Raw genomic sequence first — 24,913 nt, 5'->3', positions numbered from 1 at the left:
GGAGTTCTGCCCTGGGTCACAAAAAACAAATAAAAAAAAGATATTGTCTCAGTGGGAGGCAACAAGCCATCAGAGGTTTGTCAAACCTTAGAACGATAAAAGTTTCCATGTTAATGACAGTTTTATATAGAGATATTTCAGTTGCACATATGAAGAACAAAAGTAAACACTTTATACTCTCTGGTGTGCCTCCTGGATGGAATAAAGCATTGTGTATGTACTGCATAACTGTAATATCCCTAGAGTTATCTCAGGAATTCTGGATCCTGATTGGTCAGAATGCTTATTCATTTTCTCAGTTTTATATAACATTAATGTGCTTAAAGATTTCATTTTCTTGTATTTCTCATAGAGAAGACCTTAATGAGGCTGGTATAATGTGAGTGAACACTGAAGATCACTGTCACCAGTGTGTCATTCATATGTTCATCAATTTCATCCCAGCATGCAGGGACCAAGCTATAGGAAGAGAGATCTGCAGTATGTTGTGTTCTCTCTGTAGGAACAGGTAAGGTCACAGTTAATTCCAGGTGCTGGTGATAGGTATTGATGTTCTGGGTGGTTGAAGTATCGGCTCTTCTGTCTCATCTTAAGGTGAGATGATTGTGAAGCACAGTCACGTTTAGCTTGGCTGATGTCTTTACCAGCTGCAGCTAGTATCCAATGAACATAGTCCATTTTCTTTAATAGATCTTGGTCATTGTGCTCTGTTATGCTTTTGGACATTTGCTGCAATATACTATTCAGTAACAGTTATTAATTTCAGCTTCATTAATTTCAACACATCAGCTGAATTTGTTTCTTAATGGCCAATATACCTCAAGGTTTAAGCCAAAGCCAGCCTGTGCATTACTCTGTCCTAGGGGCATGTGGTAGCCTGGTGGTTAAGGTGTTGGTCTACCAATCGGAACGTTGTGAGTCCAATCCCAGGTCCACCAAGCTGCCACTGTTGGGCCCCTGAGCAAGGCACTTGACCCTTAATTGCTCAGCTGTATAAAAAAATCTGATAATGTAAGTCGCTCTGGATAAGGGTGTCTGCCAAATGATGTCAATGTAATTAGGTATTATTATTATTGTTGTTGCTGTTATTATCGTTTGTTAAATTGTTGTATTAAAATAACACTGAACAAACTAAATATATAATAGAAATTCCCTCAGTTACATTATCTGTGCTGCTCTCTCTTTAAAAGGCGTGGCCTATCTAACAAGCGCCCCATCCCCTTGAGCCTTGCTCTGTCCTCTCCGTATATCCGGGAGTCGCGAGCGCAGCTGGGCTCGAGCCACCGGAGCCATGGCAACCGCGACGACAGGTGAGGAGGAAATCATCTCGTCGTAAGAAGCTACTGTAGAATTCAGTTTTCACCGAAAAGTGCGCTTCTGTTTTTTCTTCTCTAAGTTTAACTGCCGTTTAATTATTCGGCGTCATGTCATTTCAACGGTTTTCCTCGGTATCCGAAGCCGAGACACGTCAGCGGCTGCTCCGTAACGTGAAGAAGGAGGTGAGTGCGCGTGGAAAGGAAAATGAATAAATAAGCAAACAAACAAATAAATGTGTCACAAGACGACTCAGTCTTTACTACACAGGGTGTTAAATAACAGAGGTTTACGCCTTGTGTTTTGGACTCATTAGTGTCCTATAGGGTGTCATTTAGCAACACATTCGTGGTTCAAATAAGTCAATTCTAATCTTTGTCATGTGCACGTTCTGCACACAAACACACACACACACACACACACACACACACACACACACACACACACACACACACACTAAGGAGAGAACTGCTGTAACACTCTGTTCAGGATGAAATTTACCATCTCACTGAGCTATAAACACACAGTGATTATGCTTTATGTCTAATCAGTGCACCACATCTCACATACACACACCTTACATTAGTATCTAGTGTCTATCTTTTTTGTTTGTATCAAATGTTCTATTAAGTATCTTGTCTGATCTGTATGTGTTATTCTGATCAGTTACAAACTAGATTCAATGCTTTATCCATTAAGTAACCAAACCTAATTAATGTTTTGTCTAATCAATACCGTATGTGTTCGATAAAATCGACTAATCAATACCTAAACTAATCATTAGCTGTTTTGTTTTATCCAATGAGCCTAAATTCATAACATATGTAATCTAATCAATAGTTAGTCTAATCACAATGCCTGGGATAATCAGTCATTAGTCTGATTTATAGCTGGTCTACTCAATACATATTCTATTCAGCATATTCTAATCTAACCGGGGTAACGGATTTATAATCCGGGGTAATGCGATTCTTTATAATCTTTCGTGATTGTTGCTTGTCAGACTGTATGCTTATGATCCCCATGTCACACTGTAGGATCTCAGTTGTCATCATGTCAGATAGTACAACAGTCAAGACACAAACCAGAAGACTTTTCCGGGGTTTTACGTCATCAATCTGTGACACGTTCAGACCCACATTCTCTCCTGCTGTTCTGTCCACCTGACTCGTTTTGACATCTTCCCTGAGTGGGTTTGAAGTTGTCGCGCTAAGTACGTCATCCGGGTCGGCGCTCCTTTTGGTTCTTGGTTCATCAGAGGAAAAAACTAATCACAACAGCCAGATTTTACCATGGGATTCTGGAAATATTTTAGGATTTTCAAAATTTGTCTCAGACGACCAAATCATGGCCAAAATCGGTCCGTTTTCAGTCAATGTATGAATATAATATATGATTTAGCCATAATCAATAGCTGAATCCAATAATTTGTTAGAGTAACTGCTCTACCCAATACATATTCTAATCAGTTTTTACCATTAAGTGAATGACTCATCAGATGTCAGTACCTGTTTTAAACTGGCCCTAATTTGTCATTACTCTTAGAGCAGCTCCACTCAGTACACATTGTCATCAATGTTAAATGGAAAATTGCTCTAATCTGATCTAACTGGTCTATTCTCTGGTCTGGTATGATTGTAGTTGGTTCTAATCAGTTGTTAGTTTATTTATTCTAGTTTTCAGACCATTTTTTAGACCATCTACTCTAAATAAATACTTAGTCTAAACTCAGCAGTCTAATCTTTGTCTATTTTATAGCTGTTCTACTTACTAAACCCATTTACCTAACACCAATCAATTTAATCTAAAAACGTGAAAAAAAAAAAATCCAAAGCGTGGCATAATCATTAGTAGTGTTAATCAGCTGTTAGTTTAGTTTCTAGCTCTTCTGTGCAATACAAATTCTAATCCTGATATAAATAATATCTATGATGATTCCTTGCCATGTTGTCTGATCGAAGTCTGGTCCAATAATTGCAGATCTAATACAGGCCTGCACGTTAATACCTGATTAAAGTAATTACCAATGAATTATTAATGATGTATTACTTTAATACTTGTTTATTGTTATTTTATTATCCGTTACTTGTTTGAATTTTTATGGTGAGTTCTTTAGAAACAGCTTTATAGTGACTCATTTGCTCTGAGTGTGTGTGTTTGTGTGTGTGTGTGTGTGTGTGTGTGTGTGTGTGTGTGTGTGTGTGTGCATGGTATCTCAAAATCTAAAAGTGGGTATTCATATTCAAAGACATTCAGAAGCTCATCAAAACATCTGCCCTTCAGAGATTTGAGTGTGTGTGTGCGCGTGTGTGTGTGTAAAATCTGTCATACTGAGACATTCATGTGTATTTCTAAAGCAAACTGATCAGCATCTGTCCATTTTTTTCTTCTCTAATTTCCACTTCCTCCAAAAAATAGGAGACTGGCGTCTTTAAAGTGGAAACTTTCCAAGAATGGACTTCAGGTGTTAGCTTTTTGTGAGTGACTGAAATGCCCATATGTGAACAGATCTTCATCTCAATGTGTGTGAATTGAGCCTTTGGTTACTAAAGCACAACTTGTGTGTTTGCCTCTCTGGGTCGGTTGTTTTACTGGTGAAGAAGAGCTACAACCAAATCATGACACATCGAACACACACTGTTATCATCAAATGAAGTTTAATACCAGCACATGTCTGAAACTTACCATCTGTGTCATCATTTATTCCAAGATTTTATTCTAAGGTGAAAGAGTGTGTTGGAAAGAGTGTCTTGCCGCAGCAGTGAGCTTTTCTGTTTAATGTGTAAGTGAATAGTGTGTAAATGGTGTAATTACTCGACATTCAGCTGAATATTCATCTCTTGGCATCTCTTTATCTCTCTCTCTCTCTCTCTCTCTCTCTCTCTCTCTCTCTCTCTCTCTCTCTCTCTCTCTCTCTCTCTCTCACTCACCCAGATAAACAGTCTAAATTACACTCCACTGACGAATTTCATGTTTTAAAATCCATCGCTCCTCAGGAAACACCCGTCTGTGTTTAAACAAAGCGTGATAATGGTTTCATGTGCTGCTGTTTTGGACTCAGTCAAGCAGCCACGGTTATGCAGTTCTCCATGCTGGGATCGTAGATTTGATTTTCTCTCACTTGTAAGTTACATTTGGGGAAAAAACCTGTGCCAAGTGAGTAGAAGTGCCAATTATAGTGCCTTATACTGTTAATGAGGCTCCATTTCTTTTTTATTAGCCAGAAACGATAACCCACTCATTCTTAGGTCTCAGCTTTAGAGTGGAGAGCTAACGAGTTTTCCAGGATGAGATTGGATGTAGTTCATGGTGTAGTGATTGATTGTGAGTTTAGAGATTATCGTGCACTTGTTTGGAGTGTGCTCACATCCCTCCTGTGGAACATCAGTGCAAGATCTCTGATTTGTCAGTATTATATTGCTTTGCATTCACCCCACTGGAGACCATTAAAACGAACAGCACGTCCAGTCAGCTTTGCTCCCGAGCTGTTGGAGTCTGTCCTTTGTTGCACTGTAAAGTCTTAACTCAAACACCCTTTAGCCATCTTCATCACCGCCGCCCATTGTGACGCTTTAGTTACACTGTGTAAGAAGATAACTAAGTGACGATGACTCACTCTTGTTGCCCATGGTGATGACCTTCCTGCACACGTGGAACCTTTGTCCTTTGCTTACCTCTGGATTTTTAAAGTCCCTCCTGATCTGTGCGCTGCTTCATTTTGGTCCTCTGAGTACATCTAGGTAAAGATGTCAAGACACGTTCCTGATTTTTTTAATTTTATGTTTTTATTGAACCTGAAGTGTTGGTTCTTGTTACTGACCTGAACATTAATAGCTTTCTGGACATTAAGCGCTTTCTCCTAGTCAGATTCTTGATGTATCATGGACCACAGGGTGTTTTACTCACTGTTTTGTAGCTCGAACAGGATCGATGTTCTGATTCAGGAAGGAAAAATCAATCTGATGGTCGATTCCCTCTACACAGCTTCTTATAGCAGAGTGAAACACGCTCAGCTGTAAGCCTTGCCTTGTTGGTTTTTGTGTTTAAACCTAGCTTTAGTGGTCTTCGCCTGTACTCCACATCGATCCGTCTGTTTCTCTTGTGTAGTTGAAACTGTTTTTTTAATCGAAATAATAGAGCAATTCTCTGCGAAACATGATATGTTAAAGTTACCTTCCTTTTCTACTTGAGATTTTTTAAGGGTGGTTTTGTTCGCAGAGCTCCCGTCATTCACTGTTTTCACACTAGCAGTGATTCATCCATGCTATTTTTTACTTAGTAGTAGGTCCACGCTCAGAGCTATGAGGTCTAATTTTGCACTCAGCAGGATCAAACATCTCGAACTTCTAAAGATCAATAAATGAACCCTGCACTCTGAAATCCTCCAAGTATTTTCCCTTGAAAGTGCTTCTCAGTCTAGGGGCTTAGAAAGTAAATCAGAGGGTATAACCTCATTTCTCAACCTTTCAGGAGAATTCATTCATTCATTCATTTTCTACCGCTAATCCGAACTTCTCGGGTCACGGGGAGCCTGTGCTTATCTCAGGCGACATCGGGCATCAAGGCAGGATACACCCTGGACGGAGTGCCAACCCATCACAGGGCACACACACTCATTCACTCACGCAATCACACACTACGGACAATTTTCTAGAGATGCCAATCAACCTACCATGCATAATTCTAGAGGAAATCTCATCATCTGTATACCATTTTGTATTGATAAACACTAAACAACCAAACCCTGACCTTTTCACTCAGCACTTACACTAGTGTTGATTTCCTGATTTGCTCTTAGACTAACCTCCCATACAGGGTTTTATTTTAATGGTGTTCTTTGACCTAGCAGGAGGATGTTGAGGATGTTTCTGAAGGACACAAAGCACTTATGTAAATAAATCCCTCTGTGTGTTTGTCTTCACAGGTTAAGCAGATCATGGAGGAAGCAGTCACACGGAAGTTTGTGCATGAAGACAGCAGTCACATCGTCTCCTTCTGTGGTGAGCAGAAACACTTATTTCACAGTAAACATGGATTTTCCTAATACACTCTGCTTAGGTCTGCATACAACTGTTTAACACAAATGTAAAAAAATACAACCACGGTTACAGAGAGACCGAGATGAGAGTACTGCTGAAGCAGAAAGTTTCTTTTTCTGTTTTTAACATTTTCAACACTTTCTCAGTCTCAACCAGAGTTCAGGTCTTTTGATGACTTGGAGCTTAATAATAAATTCAGGAAGTGGCATGATGATGTGATCAAAGGGGCACAATGTCTCTTCCCCTCTCTCTGTCTCTCTCTCTCTTTCTGTCTCTCTCTGTTTCTTTCTGAGTTGTCTCTCTCCTCCCACCAGATTCACCAGTGATGAAAGGAGTTTCAGAGGAAAGTGTGAATTAGCATCCGTCACATCGAGTACCAGGGAAAAGTCGGGGGGGGGCTGGGGCGGGGGGGGGGGCTTTAGATTAAATTAGCTGTGTGTGTTTTTGTGTGTGTGTTTTTGTGTGTGTGTGTGTGTGTGAAAATAATTGCAGGTTTACACATTTGGTTTTCAATGAGTCTTCTCTCTCTTTCTCTCTCTCTCTCTCTCTCTCTCTCGCTCATTCTCACACACACACACACACACACACACACACACACACACACACACACACACACACACACACCTGCTTATACTGTAACTGCTGCTTGACACATGTGCAGTGGGAGATCTGTCAACAAGTCTGTCACGACACGTACGTTTTGGAGCAAGTGTTATGTCGGGTTAACTCCTACACACAGGTTTAAATGAAGCATTTTGTGTGCGTGTGTGTGTGTGTGTGTGTGTGTGTGTGTGTGTGTAAGCGGCACTCGCATTAGCACAGGGATTACAGAGCATGAAAATAATTTCAGGCACATTAAATAAGGATTTGCTTCCAGTAGTGATGAATTTATCACCTTTAACACTGATAAATGTCTGAGAAGGATTTCTGTCCACAGCAAGAGAACTGAACTTGTGTGTGTGCGTGTGTGCACGTGTGCGCGTGCGTGTGTGTTTATTCTTCACTGATTTCATGCTCCCTTCCTCTGTTTCTGTATCTCTCATCTGTTCTTTCTCTTTATTTCTGGATTTCATTTCCTTTCTTCTTTTGTTACTGTTTTTTCCTCTTTTCTTTCTTCTCCTCTCTTTTCTTTCTTCTCTCTTTTCTCTCCTCTATCTAAACTATCTAAACCCTTCCTTTATTCATTCCTTCTCATACCTACTTTCCTCCTTACCTCTGTTTCCCATGTTCCTTTATTTGTGCTCCATTTGTGTTTCGTCATATTGATGCCAGCATACACCCCCCCCACACTCCTTTTATTCTGTTATCATTCTTCTCTATCCACACTCTATAGTCATTTCTTCTCTAGTCACTCTACTATTCTTTATTCCATTCTCTTTCACACACTTTATCTTTTTCTCTTCTTGTTCTTTCCATCTTTTTCCCCCTCCATTAGTCTTTCTGTAAAAAAACACAAAATAGTAACACAATTTCTGTCAAATTTTACTCTCAGAATCTCACACAGCATCAGGAGCAGACATAGTCTTTGTCTCTGTCTCACACATGCATACACACACACATACACACACAGAGTGTCTTCTCCACTTCCGCCATTGCTGTTCTGCTTCGTTGCCATGGTTACACTGGGTGGGACAGCCATTAGCACTGCGTTTTTAATAAGCAGCCCTACTCACCACACACACACACACACACACAGTGTCATTTCCTATTCCTGTAGATATTACAGCTGATGAGATTTTGTTGTCTCTATCTTACTAACTCCCTTCTCCATCGTACTCATCCTCTTTCCCCACTCTCAAACTCTTTCTCTCTTGATGCCTTGTGTTGTCTACATCTCATCTGATTCTATCACTCATCTCATCTCATCTATCACTCATTCTTATATATTTTCTTTCCTACTCCTTTTTTTTAACATACACAGAGATGCACATGATTGGTTAATGCTGCTGTAATAGACAGGGGAGAAAGCTCATGCCCCTCCCACTGAGAAAGTACAGCCAGTTTCATTAAGATGAATAGCTACATGTGTTTTTGTGAATCAGTCTGTGACGAGTGTGTAATTGCAGTGGACATAATGAGGAATGCTCTCTATTACAGTAATGCATCTGTTAGACACAGCATTTTCTCTTACACACACACACACACACACACACACACACACACACACACACACACACACACACACACACACACATGAAATATAGCAGACAGAAATAACATAATAAGAAGACACTGTAAAAGGTGCCATCTGTTGTGTGTGTTTGTGTGTGTTTGTGCAGGTGCAGTAGAGGCTACAGATGGTATATGACCCTGCAAGCTGTGTGTGTGTGTGTGTGTGTGTGTGTGTGTGTGTGTGTGTTACTTCACTTATCTCCTGTATTAATGTTCTTTCTCACATTTACAAATTACCTGGAAAAAGGGACGAAGACAGTAACAAATGGGGAGGTGAAGAGAAGAAAACAGGTTGAATCTGAGGGGATAAAGTGGAGGAGGATAAGGGGATAAGGGGATGAAGAGAAGATGATGATGGAATGAAGAACGGGGATACAGACATAACCAGACAGAGATAGGGAGAAAGAAAGTAAAGGTAGCATTTCTGGGAGAACACACACACACATGCGGGCACACATACACACAGACACACACACACACTGACGAGACTGAGATGGAGAGCAATGATGATGAAAATAATTCACTGAGTGCACTCTGTCGGAGGTGGTCACCATGGTTACACATGCACAACCCCCCATCCACCCCCCACCCGACCTTAGAGTCAACAGCCACACACACATACATACTCTGCCACGTAGGACTCGTTGTGAGAGTGTAGTTCAGTGGGCTCATGTGCTGATCAAATGCATGCAATGTATATTGTGTGTTTGTTAGTATGCGTGCATGCATGCGTTCGTACGTGTGTGAGTGTGTGTGTGTGTGTATGTGTGTGTGTGTATAGGTAATTGACCACTCACCTTTAGACCTTCTCCTTTGAAATGCCAGCTGACATTTTTCTTACACAATAATCCTTTCTCTCTTGCTCTGTCTGTGTGTGTCTGTGTGTGTCTGCAGCTGCTGTGGAGGCGTGTATGCTACATGGCCTGAAGCGGAGAGCTGCTGGGTTTTTGCGCAGCAACAAAGTCGCAGCTCTGTTCACTAAAGTGGGGAAGAGTTTTGCTCCGGCCGAGCAGCTCTGCCGCAAAGCTCAGGAACTGGAGCAACTGCTGGAGAGCAAGTGAGAGGCACACACACACACATACACTCACACACACACATACACTCACACACACACACATACACTCACACACACTCACACTCACACACACACATACACTCACACACACTCACACACACCCACACATACACTCATACACACTCACTCACACACACATACACTCACACACACACATACACTCACACACACACACACATACACCCACACACATACACTCACACACACACATACACTCACACACAGATACACTCACACACAGATACACTCACACACACATACACTCACACACACATACACTCACACACATACACTCACACACACACATACACTCACACACACACACACATCTCTGTATTTATTCTACCTCTGTGTGTGTGTGTGTGTGTAAGAGCTCAGGTGGGCTCGTACAGTGAGACGTCTCGTAAGTTTCCTCCTCGAATCCCCGGCCTCTCACCCCAAGCTGTTCGGCACCTGTGGATCCGCACAGCTCTCATCGAGAAAGTCCTCGACAAGATCGTCCTGTACCTGGTGGAGAACAGCAGGTGATGGATAGAGAGAGATAGAGGAAAAGATATTAGATGATTAGGTGTAGAAATGAAAGTGCTGAAGCAGAGAGCGCGAGATAGGCAGACAGATACACAAAGACAGATAAAGCGACAAAGAGAAAGAAAAGGAATTAGACTTAAAAAGCTTTGAAGAAACATGGAAGTAGAATGGTAACTGGAGTTAAGGATGGATGGATGACATGATGGATGGATGGATTGATGGATGGATGAAGTGATGGATTGTAGTGGTCATACCTGCTGATAATGATGTTGTGATAATTTCAGTAAGTATTATGAAAAGGAGGCGGTGCTCATGGACCCGGTGGACGGCCCTATTCTCGCCTCTCTGTTAGGTGTGTTTCTCTTCCTCTATCTCGCCATCTGTCTCTCCCTCCATCTTTCCATCTGTGTCACTGTTAGGTACACACTCACTGTGTCTCTCCCTCCTTCTCTTCATCTGTTATTCTGTCCAATTATTAACCCCCCACCCTCTCTCGCTCTCTTTCATCTGGTCTTTCCCTCCATCATTCTCTTTCCCATCTGTTTTTCCCCCTTCACTGGTCTCCCTCACTTTCTGTCTTCCTGTGTTCTCTCCTTGGCTGTCTCTCTTTCTTATTTTCCCCATTATTTCATCTTTCTTAGTTTTTATATTTTTATATTTCCCTCCATCTTCATCTCATTCTGCCTGTCTTTTGTTCATTTTCTCTTTCACCCTTGTCATTCTGTCCATCTCTTCTGCTTGGTTTCTTTTTTTTCTATCTCTCCATCATCTCTCCGTCATTTTTTTCTGACTTTTTCTCATCTGCCTATCCATTTTTTCTTTCTATCTCTCTTGCTTTCATCTCTCACCCGTCTGTCTGTTCAATCTGTTCCACTTCCTCTCGCCATTCATCCCTATCATCGGTTTCTCTCCCTCTCTCCCAGCATATCTTATTTGTCTCTTTCTCTACACCACCTTCTCTCTCTCTCTCTCTCTCTCTCTCTCTCTCTCTCTCTCTCTCTCTCTCTCTCAGTGGGTCCGTGTGCACTGGAATACACTAAGATGAAGACAGCTGATCATTTCTGGACAGATCCCTCAGCAGATGAGTTGGTGCAGAGACACAGGATTCACAGTGCACACTACAGGCAGGACTCACCCACTAAGAGACCTGCGCTGTGTGTGAGTGATGTTACACACACACTCTCCAGCTAACACACTCCCACCTAGCACCTCAAACGCTCTACACAATTGAAAATACACAACACACTGTACTGTACACATAACTAACACCCCGGTGAGTGTGGAAGCAGTAACAACACTCAGACTCAATATTATGCTTGTTTTGTAAAGATTGGTTTGATCTGCCTGGGAAGAAATTTTGGGGTTTTGTTTGTCTTCTTATTTCTTGTTAACACACACACACACACACACACACACACACACACACACACACACACACTACCCAAATTAGATTGGTGCTCCTTCCACTCCTGCTTTATTTAAACAGGTCTGAAAGCATGTGAAGAAAAAAAGGCAAACACAGGCTAATAATTAAATCGAGTACGGTGCTGAGTGACATGCAAGCAGCTGATAAGGTCACGGTCTGGCAGACTGTCCGTTTCAGTAAAGTCCGTCTCCATTTTTTTCCACAACACCACAGGCACAGAGAAGCGATTTCATCAACAGCAGCAAGAAACAAAGTGATACTGTGACATAAGAGACATGAGAGAGGAGATTTTCCAGAGAAACAACAAAGCTCAATTGTTTCCACTGACCAATATTATGACTAAAAATTATATACCCATGGTTCTATTTTATCCTGTCAAAATATAAAGAATATAAACTTTTAAGGAAGAAGCAGACATCGTAGGTGAGAATGTGGAGCTAGTTCAGTTAGATTGTTTTGATTTATTTGATTTATATTTAAGCAGCTAAATTAATATTGAGCAACTGCTGCTTTTCATCAGAAGTGAAAAGATACAGGACAGGCCACACCCATAAGGAACGAATGGCCATGGGCAAATTCTGAGCAAATGCTGATTGAGACATCATTTCTGGCCCTCTCCCTCTCTCTCTCTTCCTCTCTAATGCTGAGTCATTCTCAATTGTGACAAAAGGTGTGTGTGTGTGTGTGTGTGTGTGTGTGTGTGTGTGTGTGTGTGTGTGTGTGTGTGTGTTCTGACTGTAAATTATGAATGATGTAAATTATATAACTTTCATTCAGTGCTTGAATAATTACAACACAGTGCTTCTGATTGCTGGACTCGAATTGGTCAAAAGGTGTTGATTAATTTTGTCTAACAGCAGCGCTGACAGTAGTGCAGCTGCAAATCACAGGTTTATATTAATCCTGTAGATCTTATAAGTACTTGTTTCTATAGTAACAGCTCAAACACAGGGACATGTACATATGTTGCTTTACTAATAACAGATTGAAAGGTGACTAATTACTGACATGTTGAGGTTTTCAGTGAGATGTATATTTAGCATTTATGTCACCAGTATGGAGAGATTCACCAGTATCAGCACCTTGTAACGGTCAGAGTAAAGTCACACTATACAGTATATTTTAAACTATGGACTGTGTGTATGTGTGTGTGTGTGGGTGTGTTTTAAGATCCAGAAGAGACACTCCAGCAGCAGTATTGACGAGCGTCCGTCTCCGTCCCCGTCAGCAAGAGACTATGTGGAGTCTCTGCACCAAAACTCCAGAGCCACCCTTCTGTTTGGCAAGAACAATGTGCTCGTACAGCCGGTAACAAACACAGATACACTCACACACACACACACACACACACACACACACACACACACACACACACACACACACACATACACACTCATGCACACTTATTATAACACAATTTCTAAATACATTGTAAAAGTCAACATATAGCAGCGCTGTCCAATCTTGTGGCTTCTGCTTGGTTGGAATGAAAACCTGCACCCACACCGGCCCTTTGTGGATAAGATTGCACATATAGGAACATGTTGCATAGTAGATACTCTGCATAGATGGTTATTTTATAATGATAAAAATGTCAAATTGTAGTAACTGCTATAATGCAATAGTAACTGCTATAATGTAAGTTATAACTCTGGATGATGTGTGTGTTGTTTCTTGGACGTTCCATGAAATATATAAAATACTTGTGACTAAAACACAATGTACACAATACACTTTAATTGATAAAAAAAATGTAACAATCAATATAGAAGGAATCAAATACCAGGAGACATGCTGTTATAGGAAAATAAACCACTTCTGTTAGATCTTTATATCTTTTGCTGCTGAAGAATTTTGGTGTTTCATGACATGGCAGCTTGTTGCTGTTTGTACAGAGAGACGACATGGAGGCGATCCCAGGATACCTGTCTCTGCACCAGACAGCAGACACCATGGCGCTGAAGTGGACACCAAATCAGCTGATGAACGGCTCTGTGGGAGATCTGGAATACGAGAGAAGGTAGAGCCTTCGTCTCCATGAGAGGGGTCAGGAGATGATATGAGATGAATGTTCAACATCGTTTTATAGGAATGTGCTTTCCAACAGCAAACTGACTCAAGCAACACAGCAAAGCTATGCTAGCTAATGACTTGCTGTTTAGATATCAGTGTTCATTCACAACACTAGCTGATCACATGAAATCAAGGTGAATATATCAGCACACATGTTAATAAAATTAGAATTGTTAATAAAAGTTTAGGTGATGATTACTACTTATTTTTCTTTTATTCATTAAAGCAGACTTAATTATAATTATCCTTCATTCATCTTGTTGTTTTTTATTATGTTTATGAAAGTCAGTGTGCTTGCAAGCCTGAGGCTTGTGCTGAGAGATTAAACTCATTTCTCAGGGATGTCAAACCAGCTAGGAAGCAAACAAAAGTGTTTTCAGTGTTTTCTCTTGCAAAAGAAAACAAACAAAAATAAAACGTGGCATTTATTAAAACTTCTGTCATTTTCACAGATAGTAGGTGAGATTACACTCTACACAGACACACAATCACACAATTTATTTTCCTCCTAGCTCAGCTCTAGTTCTATTTTCTCTAAGGAGCTCATGTTGTTAAGTGATGCCATGAATATGCTAATTGTCTGATCCTAATTACTGCTCTCTGATGCTCAACAGCATGGCGTGTTATCTCACACGTGTGTGTGTTTTTTGTGTTGCAGTGTGTATTGGGACTATGCCATGACTATACGCCTGGAGGAGATTGTGTATTTGCACTGTCATCAGCAGGGTACGTTGCACCGTTTAAAAATTTCATTAGAGTGACTTGCTTGCGTTTCTAGCTTAAGGACGTTGTGGCATCTTCAAACCCAATTACTGTGAAGTGTATTGTATTAGCAGATTCAGATATGAAATAAACCGCAGCGTGGGTTTAATTAAACCCCCTGAGTCACACTTCTACATCCTCATTCATCACTGTACACACACACAGACACACATACACAATGCCTGCAGGAAGAGGATGTGCAGAGCACAATTCCTTTAGTGTGAGATGAGCACTAAAACTGTGAACCGTGTAAAAATGTCCATCTTTACATTTTACTGACAAAGAACAAAACCTAATCTCTGTCCTGAAGATGACCAGGAGCTGATTAATAACATTTTTCAGAGCTGGATTGTGTTTCAGATTCTGTCATCAGCTGCAGAGTTTCTCTGGAGTTCATTTCACTCAGTTTGATTGAAGCAGTGGCTTCAATTGTAAAGGATTTGCGCGTGGTTGTGCGATGTGGGTGCTGATGGATAGTGTGTGTGTGTGTTTCAGTGGACAGCGGGGGCACCATAGTTCTGGTAAACCAGGATGGCATCCAGAGGCCTCCTCTACGTTTCCCACAAGGTGGTCATCTCCTGCAGTTCCTGTCATGTTTGGAGAATGGGCTGCTGCCACACGGTCAGCTCGACCCGCCGCTGTGGTCCCAAAGAGACAAGGTCAGCTGTGGGAAAAATCCTTGTTCCTTTTATTTAGCTAAAAATCAGCACAGCAGAAAAGCATTCAGGGCTTCCAGTCTTGACAGTGGCACATCTGTCTGTAGCTAGAACTCCAGCCGAGTGTAACTGTCCCTGTTCTCTGTAGGAGGGAAGATGTTACTGTCTCACGCCGTCACAGTTTAGCAGATAGACACGGCAGGATAATTAATGCCTCTGGCTTTTTATTCTTTATTAAATTCATTACACTTTCAAGATGATTCATTTTGTTGCATGCTGCTTCCAGAACATCCTGCTGAGTGTGTGTGTGTGTATGTGTGTGTATGTGTGTGTATGTGTGTGTGTGTATGTGTGTGTATGTGTGTGTGTGTCTTTCTCTAGGGTAAAGTGTTTCCTAAGCTGAAGAAAAGAGGAACTCAGGGATCAGTGGAATCTGTCTCAGATAAGGAGGAGGACGAAGCCACCGATTACGTTTTCCGCATTTTCTTCCCCAATAGCCAGCATGAGCTCGGTGTGTGTGTCTGGAATTAAGGAATATAAATTTACTTTCACTCCTGTGAAAATACCACTATGAACATAGTTAATTTTTAATTAATATTAATCAGTGTAAAAACCTGTGCTTTATAGCTGCACAATATATTTTTTTAATGCTGTAAGGGCATGATGGGTAAATGGTCTAGCTTCCTGTCAGTTAGGTGTTGATCGTGTGTGTTCCAGCTAGCTCAGAACCGATGGAGCAGGGAGTAAACATGTGGCCACCAACGCAGAGGAAGTCCTCATGTTCTCAGGCCAGTTTCTACGATGGAGTATCTCGAAACAGCTTCAACCACGAGAGGTACAGGTGAAGTTGGTGTGTAGATAAAGTTTAGGCCTCAGGGTTAAGGGTTTGGGGGTAGGATAATGGGTTAGGTTTTAGGGTTAGGGATAAGGGTGCAGGTTAGAATTAGTTTGTCAGGGTGTGTCACGTTTTAGTGACAATTTAATAGTAATATCCACTTTCACCACAAACGCCTGAAAAAATACATATATTTGTTTAAATAAAAAAGTTCTGTAACAAGTTAACAAAAGCATGGTGCTCTGTGTAGCACACAGTTTCACCATCAGGCTATGGTTTTCATCAGCAATCACAAAGAGAGATTTAACAGCTGCATCACTGGAGTCTCAATTCAAAACCGACTGTTGTTTGTTCAGCCCTCAACAACTGATCATCTATTTTATCTGTTCTCATTTTGCCTTTGCAAATGGTTGTATTTTTCAGCATGATGAGTCTGATACTGATGTGGATGTTTAATCTTTCAGCGTTGCTGTGAGCTTGGAACAAATGAAAGACACCACTATTCCATTTGTCTTAGACAAGACACACAAGGGCTTTTTTCCCCCCGGAAAACTCAGAAATCCGTGTCCAATTTGGAAAGAGAATCAGTTACAAGTGTCAAATATCTATCTTTTGAATTTTTACATAGCTGAGTTTTCTGCTTTATTTTATTGCTCAATTTTCTATTGCCCTCTAGTGGAGAATTAGCGCATTTTTCACATATTTGTATTCAGGAACAGTCCACTTGAAGATATTGATTCCGATATCCCCGATGGGCCAGCTTGTCTAATACTGTGTACCGATGATGTCATCTTTTCTGCAGAGCTCCTCTGAAGCTGCTGTGTGACAACATGAAGTATCAGATCATCTCCAGAGCGTTCTATGGCTGTATGTGTGAACCAACTGCGTATATTTTTTTGATACATGTTTTTCATATAAGTTTTGAAATAGTGTTCATTACCCTGATATAATGTAGGTTTACATATTTGGCATTATTCACTCTAAATCCACTAGCTGAAAGGAGATGCTAACAAGTGTTGTTGTTGTTTAGGGTTGGCGTATTGCCGTCACCTGTCCACAGTGCGCACACACCTCTCCGCTCTCGTCAATCACAGCATCGTAATGCCTGATGTGCCGTGCGACGCATCCAGAGGTCTCACTACACCAGTGTGGCACAAGTTCCTGCAGGACTGCAATGTATTTCCATGCACACACACTTATAAGCACACATACATTGTACACACATTTTTGTATAGACATTTGTTCTACTGTTTCAATAAAATAATCAGTAAAAATGTTGATTTATTTCCTATAACGACATGTCCTGTGTTTTATAGTTGCTAAAATATTGTGTTAATTTAGAATGACACATTTGACTTTTTTCCATTTAGAGTTATATTTAGTATTTCAGGGAACGTCCATGAAATCAGTCATTCTACTGACACTGGAGTCTCCTTCTATTAACATCTCCTTACAGAACAATACACGGCATTTAAACATGCAGCATTAAAATAGACCTGTGATCTGCAACTGCACTTCTGTTATACAAATTTAATCAACACCTTCTGAACCAGAATTCAGCTGTGCTGTGGTCTAATTTCTCTCCAGCCTTTCACACTCAGACACATGCTGATTCCAATGCATTCACCTAAACACACTCACTGCTTAAAACACATGCACATATTGACAAGGCCCACAGTCACTGCATCATGAAACTGATCCCAGGTCAGCATACGCAGTGTGGACGGCATTCCTACGCATATTTATCACCTTTGAGCACATCACCATGATTAGTCACACACACGCACAATATGTGCAGAATGATTAATGCAGAGCCTTTGGGACTCAGAGTACTGTCACTAAACACCACATGTCATTTTAATGAGTGTTCCAAACAGTGCAAATTTATGGCCATAGTGCAGATTGGGATTTGTTTACCCATCAAAAAAAAAAATATATATATATATATATATATATATATAATGTGTGTGAATGCATATAAATGTGTTTGTGTGCATGTATACTGTATGTGTATAAATGTGTTTGTGTGCATGTATATGAGTATAAATGTTTGCGTGTGCATGTATATGTATATGTCTGCTTTAAGAAAATGGGAATTGTTAAAAACGCTATACAAATAGATACACTGAATTTGAATAAATATATATTTATTTAATTACTGTGACCTTTTCTCCACTGTGTTCCTGTGTAAAGGCATATGATGAGCAGGAGCTCTGGCGGTTAGTGTATTTTGGAGGAATTGAACCCTCTCTACGTAAGGAGGTCTGGCCCTTCCTGCTGGGTCACTACCAGTTTACGATGTCAGAGAACGAAAGGAAGGAGGTCAGTGTCTGGATCTGTGACAAACGTCCTTGTGCTGTTGTCAGACGTGGCAGGGCTTAGCACAGCAGGCTCAATTATACTTGATGACCCTGCACCTGCTAATGTAGATTTCGATTAGCTTGAACAGATGGTCTGAATAAGGCCAGCAATAAAATCTGTCACCCCTTTATTTCTTGTGTGACCGTTGAACCCTGCAGGTAGACGAGCAGATACGAGCCTGCTACGAGAGGACGATGAATGAGTGGCTGGGCTGCGAGGCCATCGTGCGGCAAAGGGAAAAAGAGCAGCATGCCGTGGCCTTGGCCAAGTGCTCGTCTATGGCCAGTATGGATGGCAACAGTGTTCCGAGCGCAGTGCAGCATGAGTCGTCCATCAGCAACGAGGTACACATTTATCCACTGTAACACACAGGAACATCACCCATATCATTCAGTGATTGGATTTAATTCCTGGTATAAAACTGACACCTGGTGGCCACACACTGCTTTACACTCTCTGCTGTGTATTCCTACATTCACCAATTTCTCTTTATTCATTCCACATCATGCCTTTTTGTACTTTTTATTCATTGTCCATCTGTAGTCATCTCAGAGCTGCAGTTCAGAGAGGCAGAGAGCTGGCCTGCAGAGTGACTCCAGTAGCAGTACACAGGTAAGTCATATAATATTCAATTGACTCACACAGAGGTAGTGCATGGCTTCACCTCTTCTTATAAAATACAGCCTATTACATAGCTCTTTATCCTTTAAGCACATCCTTTTATTTTGTACCATCCACTAGAAATACAGCATCAAAATGTTATGGCATATTGCTCATGCGTCATCTAACAGTTTTAACGTGGCCATGAGACACCAAATCAAGATAGTGAAATTGTAATGTGTGCATAAGATACAGGCTGTCTTTTTTTATTTGCTAAATAGCCTTGTCATATTATTAAAACAACCAATATTTTTGTTAATTGATTCACACACTTCAAAACCTTCTGAATGATAAGCTGATCGAGCACTCATCTGATACTTTGACAGTTCACTTTTACTTAATTTTAAAAAATATATTCGTTAATAATATTACATAACATACTTTTTTTTTTTTGAGTCACAGCCCATACCATACATTTCTGCTTGACATATTGTGGTTACATCTGTGGGTATGTTTGAGGGCTGACTACTGATTTAGTATCGAGTCTTCACTACACTTGCAAAACTCATCTCTGAACACAGCTCATCATTATGTAAAATATAATGTTGGGCTAAAAGCTGGATTGTGCATATGTTTTGCTACAGTGTTATGTCTAAACAGGTGTTCCCCCATCCCCACACTGTCCCTGCTAGTTCTTCACTCCCCAAAGCCCCTTCCCCTGGAGTAGTTGGCTTCCCTTTGGCTTCTTTCTCCAGGTGTTTGAGTCAGTGGACGAGGTCGATCAGATTGATGCCGAGCCCAAAGGCAATGAAGTCAAACTCCTCCCCAAAGTCTCCAACGGCTCAGACTCGGGTCATCCCTCTTCCAGAAACTACTCTGTCACCTCAGGCATGTCAGACTCCCCCAGCACAGAAGACAGCGGCCTGCAGGAGATGAGCATGAAAACTTCCACCCAGGAGAGTGTCATGCAGGATAACAAGAAGGATGGATACAAAACCGAAAAGATGGAGAAAACGGTCATAGACCCTACAGGAGGTGAGAGTGAAAAGGCAGAAATGGAAGACATGGATACTGTGAAAGAAACTATGCAACAAGTGGTGTCTAAGAAGAGCAATGAGGTGAAGGTAGATGAACACGCTGAAACTGGTGAGGGTTTTGAAGGTATTGTTCATCAGGTGAGAAAATACACCAAAGTAGATGACAAAAGAAGAAAGACAGAAGTGTCAGATGAGGCAGGAGGAACTAAACAAGAGAAGTCTGGATTACTAGTGTCTGTTTTAAAAGGAGAGTGTGTAAGTAGAGAGCAAATTAAAGGCTCTGACACCAGATACAGTCCAGGAGTTTTAAAGACTACATTCAGTAAAATATTGAATACTTCTGCCACCATAAAGACTGAGGAAACTCAGAAAATCCAAAAAACCAAAGCAGAGCCATCTGAGAAAGAAAATGATTCAAGACCAATGTCTTATGAAGCTCAGAGAGCAACTGAGGCTCCCAGTTCAAGTCTGGTTAAGGGGAAAGGTCAGCCGGAGGCGGTCAGGAGGAAGGTCACGATGCCGAGTGCTCCTGTGGTAAAGGAGATTGTGGTTCCTGTTGTGTTTGAAGCCTTCAGCACGCGTGAAATGAGCAAAGAGACTCCTGCCACTGACTCAGACGAGTCACCTTCAGCCATTGAAATGGAGGAGATCCCTGTGGCCCGTCTCGTGGGTGTTCAGAAAGGCAGAGAGGCACTTCTGCCTGAAATGGAGACTCTTTACCCTCAGTTTGAATCCCATGCTGTGACCAGTGAGAAGAACACCACTACCACTCCAGTTCCCTCCACAGGAACCACTTACTCGGTACACATTTTATTTATTGGTATAGATGTGTGACACACAAAAATATTTTAAATAGAGCCTTCATTTGTTTCATCTAAGACAAATTAAAACAGATTAATACATTAGTTTATACTAAAGCTGATGAATTCTTCAATCCCAGCTTTATATTAAGATATTATTATTTGCATAGTAACAGCTTGGGACTTGTTTAAGGAATTTGTTTAAGGAATGTTTAACATAAATTTAAACTAATAGTAAACAGATAAATATATGTTTAATAGCAGAATAACCTGTGTTTTGATTCAGATGTTTGAAAGTTATACATTACTTTACTTGTACATGTGGCCTGTTTGGTTTTTGCAGCAGGAGCTCTTGGATTTGTACACTCTGAACCTGCATCGTATCGACAAGGACGTGCAAAGGTGCGACAGGAACTACTGGTACTTCACCCCGGCTAACCTGAAGAAACTTCGCAACATCATGTGCAGGTGGGGTTTACCATTTATTCCATGGTAAATCTCAGGGTCATTTGCAATCCATTTTTGTAGCAAATATTGTCACAACACTGCGCAAGCGGTTCAGATTAAATCAATCTGCAGTTCGTTCATAGTTTGTTTCGTTCTACTGATTTATTGAAATGACTTATGTTTACATTCCGTCCATAGTTACATCTGGCAGCATCTAGAGATCGGCTATGTGCAGGGGATGTGTGACCTTCTGGCTCCTCTGTTGGTCATTCTCGATGACGGTGAGTTTGTATGATTTTTAAAATGTTTGGGAAACTTTGTTGTATTTTAATTTTCCATGTTATTGTTGGTTATTCAGAGGCTCTGGCCTTTAGCTGTTTCACCGAACTGATGAAGAGAATGAATCAGAACTTTCCTCATGGTGGTGCGATGGATGCTCACTTTGCCAACATGAGATCCCTCATTCAGGTGAAACTGTGATTACAGACACAACATTTAGCCTTTATTTTGTGCTAGATTCATTTTCTATGTCAAGCTCTTCATCTCTGCAGATCCTGGACTCAGAGCTCTTTGAGCTAATGCACCAGAACGGTGACTACACCCACTTCTACTTCTGCTACCGCTGGTTCCTCCTTGACTTTAAACGAGGTAACAAAAAATGCAGCAAATCCCAGTTCAAATATGAGAGCATGACTGCATTTTTGGATGCCGAAGGAATACTGAGAACCGATAGCTTACAATGCGAGAGTTTGCCAGCAGTGGCCTCTCTGTTTGAGTCATGAGTGTGAGTTTGAGTCAATTTTGTGAGTTTAACAAGGAGATTAGTAAATTTATAAATAAGACTTTATAAATAAGCTTGAATTTAGTGGTGGAACAAAGACAGTAAACAGAAAAACCGCCCCATGGTGGTGATCATTTTTCATTCCAGAAAATTCCACTTGCGTTCTACAGGGGTCGCTAGAAACAAAGAAACCAAATGAATGAGGTTATTACGGCATGAGAACAGATAGAAGCCTTATTATAGACAGAAACTTTTACAAATGTTAAACTTTTTGAATGTGACTCCTTGGTGTTTCGTTTATCTGTTTTCAGAGCTGGTGTATGATGACGTGTTTGCAGTGTGGGAGAGCATTTGGGCAGCTAAGCAAGTGTCCTCTAGCCAGTTTGTCCTGTTCATTGCCCTAGCCCTCGTTGAGATCTACAGAGACATCATTCTGGAGAACAACATGGACTTCACCGACATCATCAAATTTTTCAATGGTAACACAACAAAGTTAGAACCATGATTTTGAAACCCACTGAAACTTTTTTTAAGAAAGTGGTGCATTTTTAAAGTCTTTAATTGTGTTTTTTCTTTTAGAAATGGCCGAACATCATAACGTTAAGCAAATCCTGGAGCTTGCTCGAGAGCTTGTTTGCAAAGTGCAGATGCTCATTGAAAACAAGTAATGCTGAATAAACACCCCCTCCATTGTCTCCATGCCAAAATATGCCATTAGAGTTTGCTGCATGAAGCCCAACAGGAAAACAGCCGAGAGAACCTCTGAATAACTGTAGTTCTCTTTATAAAGCCAATGCTGCTATTCCATTCGATCATCTTTAACAAACACTGTATCCTAGTCTGGGCCAGAAGATGGAGTCTATCCTTGGAACACTGGGCACAAAAGGTGCATACACCTGTGGCACTATACACACATTCACACCTGGGGGGCAATTTAGCAGAGTCCGTGTACATACCTGCATCAAGGTGAAACACATAAATTCTAAAGGGAAGCCACGTGGACGCAGGCAAAACTACACACACGATCACACACACACACATACACACACATACACACAGCTCAGGATCAGTCTGGAGACCCTGAAACTGTGAGCCCACAATTCTACCCACTGCACCATTGGTGTCTTACATTCCAATGTATTAATCTAATGGAAATGAGAGATTACACGTTGATAGCATTTAAAGACCCGATACTTCCAGGCATCGATTACACTCCACGAGTCACATATTCCAAGTCAGTAAAGTTTTTATCCTCTTCTGGTCAGTGGAATTATATAAACACAGCTGCACGTCTGTTTCCAGCTTGTGTGTATGTTCAGTAACATGGCATTATATTGATATTTACGTAGGTTGCTGCTTTTTCAAGGTTCTGTTTGATCCTCTGCCGAGTTTTTACAAGCTGAGTAGCTCGTATTTTAACACCGTCTCAACACTGTGTTACAGAAACGTGTTCTCATTCAGATCTCCCTCCAGCCAGATCAGTACTTTACCTTCAGGAGTGATGAAATCTAGCGCTGCATTTTATTACATGCAGGTTTGTGTGCAATGTTGTGAAACATCTTTCAGAATCATGTTCTTTAAAACACTGCAGCAGATATTTCATCTATTTTTAATGTAGGGCATCAGTTATCTACAGTGCCTTGCACAAGTATTTACCCCCAATTAAGGGCTGCAAAATCAATACTGTTGTCACCTCGGTTCACGTGAACCCTGTAAGTTTGTTCTAGTGCAGCCATTTACCACCTTTTTAGTTGAACGAAGTTGAATTGCCTGCAGATCAAAAGTGTCAAGTGACCTCAATATATCTAAAGAAAATATGTCATTAGCACTCAAATCATTTTGTGACGAGAGATTAAATCTCTGAGTGGATGAAGCCCTCCAATTCATCAAATAAGCAAACAAGAGCATGATGCTACCACAATCATGTTTCAGTGTTTCTTTATATTTATTCTTGCTAATCATTTTGTAAACTGTATTGCCTATTTCCCCTCACCTCAATATTATAGGTTATTTTGTGTTGGTCTCTAACATTTAATCCCCATTAAATCTCGTCCAGTTTTACATTACAGTGTGTGTGAATACTTGCGCAAGGTTCTGCATGTCCACTTCCATGGGTTTCACTTTACTGTGGCTGTAACAAAAAAAGAAAACAGCTTATTTGTGCATAAGGACAAATCTATATTCTATATTTATTATATAGAGAGATATTAATATATTATGAACCATAATGTTAGAGATTGTGTTTTTGTTCTGAATGGAAATATGTTAAAGCAGAGAAACTATATTCAAAGGTCGTCTTATTTATTTTTGCATTCTGAAGTAAACTTACCATTTACAGTGTGGCCTTAACTGTGTTTCTGCTAGTCTGTATGCTCCATTGGTGCTGTTTGAGTCCAGGTTTAGGGCAACAATTTTACATCAGCCCTCTGCCTTTTATCAGTTCAGGACCTGGATCACAAAGAAACGCCTGTCAGGGACAGAGTTTCAGAAGTCTGTATCCATTATGCTGTGAGTTTTGTCCAGATAGTGGACTTATAAAAAAATTAAAAAAAAAATAAAAAATAAAACACCAAAGTACTTTTAGTTCAATATTGTTATCAGACAAAATCTTTCAAATAGATCAGCAGGAATCTGTTGTTTCTGCAGGGTGAGTTGTAGTAAATCTTTTTGCTGGCCATGTTCCTGGACCTGAACAGAATCCAAACAAACTAAGATTATTTTGACCAGTGCAGTATGTGCAGTGTATTCCATCAACTGTTCTTTAAAGCAGTGTGTTCGCCTGAAGATTATTCTCCTCTATGAACTTGCGCTTTGTCATGTTGCTTTGGATATCAGTGGAAAATTTGTGAAAGCTGGCTAAATAAATGTATTATTTGTATGTCTTGCTTTTAGCTGTTTACTTATTTATTTTCTTCCTCAATGCATTCAATTTTGTCTTGGCTTTTGTTTGTAGCACTCGCACTTGTACAATTGTGGTTTACGATTAAACGATATATCTGCCTCTAAA

The 24,913-nt window shown here is 40.6% G+C and overlaps 1 protein-coding gene across 6 annotated transcripts; it reads left to right on the top strand.

Moving 5' to 3' along the window:
* The first annotated feature begins 1,198 nt into the window (after nt 1-1,198).
* sgsm1a (small G protein signaling modulator 1a) lies at nt 1,199-24,913 on the top strand. Of its 6 annotated transcripts, none has more exons than XM_027139918.2 (25): nt 1,199-1,310; nt 1,397-1,499; nt 6,239-6,314; nt 9,420-9,582; nt 9,972-10,124; nt 10,413-10,480; nt 11,141-11,286; nt 12,725-12,862; nt 13,450-13,574; nt 14,286-14,353; nt 14,885-15,048; nt 15,427-15,556; nt 15,763-15,886; nt 16,683-16,747; nt 16,911-17,056; nt 18,074-18,202; nt 18,400-18,585; nt 18,785-18,853; nt 19,534-20,679; nt 21,022-21,146; nt 21,324-21,406; nt 21,484-21,593; nt 21,677-21,773; nt 22,218-22,385; nt 22,486-24,913. In XM_027139918.2, exons 2-25 carry the CDS (start codon nt 1,425-1,427, stop codon nt 22,572-22,574), a joined length of 3,843 nt encoding a protein of 1,280 aa, XP_026995719.1. In that variant the 5' UTR covers nt 1,199-1,310; nt 1,397-1,424; the 3' UTR covers nt 22,575-24,913. The 6 variants fall into 6 exon arrangements, 5 of the variants coding, with proteins under 5 accessions (XP_026995719.1, XP_026995730.1, XP_026995739.1 ...); XR_003439636.2 differs by having other exon boundaries at nt 1,246-1,499; nt 22,486-22,792; nt 23,350-24,913; XM_027139929.2 differs by having other exon boundaries at nt 1,246-1,499; nt 15,763-15,880.

The sequence above is a fragment of the Tachysurus fulvidraco genome, chromosome 9 (genome assembly GCF_022655615.1).
Source record: "Tachysurus fulvidraco isolate hzauxx_2018 chromosome 9, HZAU_PFXX_2.0, whole genome shotgun sequence".
Lineage (NCBI taxonomy): Eukaryota > Metazoa > Chordata > Actinopteri > Siluriformes > Bagridae > Tachysurus > Tachysurus fulvidraco.
This window is presented reverse-complemented; position numbering and strand designations above follow the sequence as displayed.

Bases quoted from the DNA above. Each gene is read 5' to 3' on its own strand.
- sgsm1a (XM_027139918.2), top strand. From the start codon at position 1,425: ATGTCATTTCAACGGTTTTCCTCGGTATCCGAAGCCGAGACACGTCAG. The intron at 9,583-9,971 runs GTGAGAGGCACA...TGTGTGTGTAAG, and splicing joins GAGCAACTGCTGGAGAGCAA to AGCTCAGGTGGGCTCGTACA. The intron at 15,557-15,762 runs GTGTGTGTGTCT...TGTGTGTTCCAG, and splicing joins CAATAGCCAGCATGAGCTCG to CTAGCTCAGAACCGATGGAG.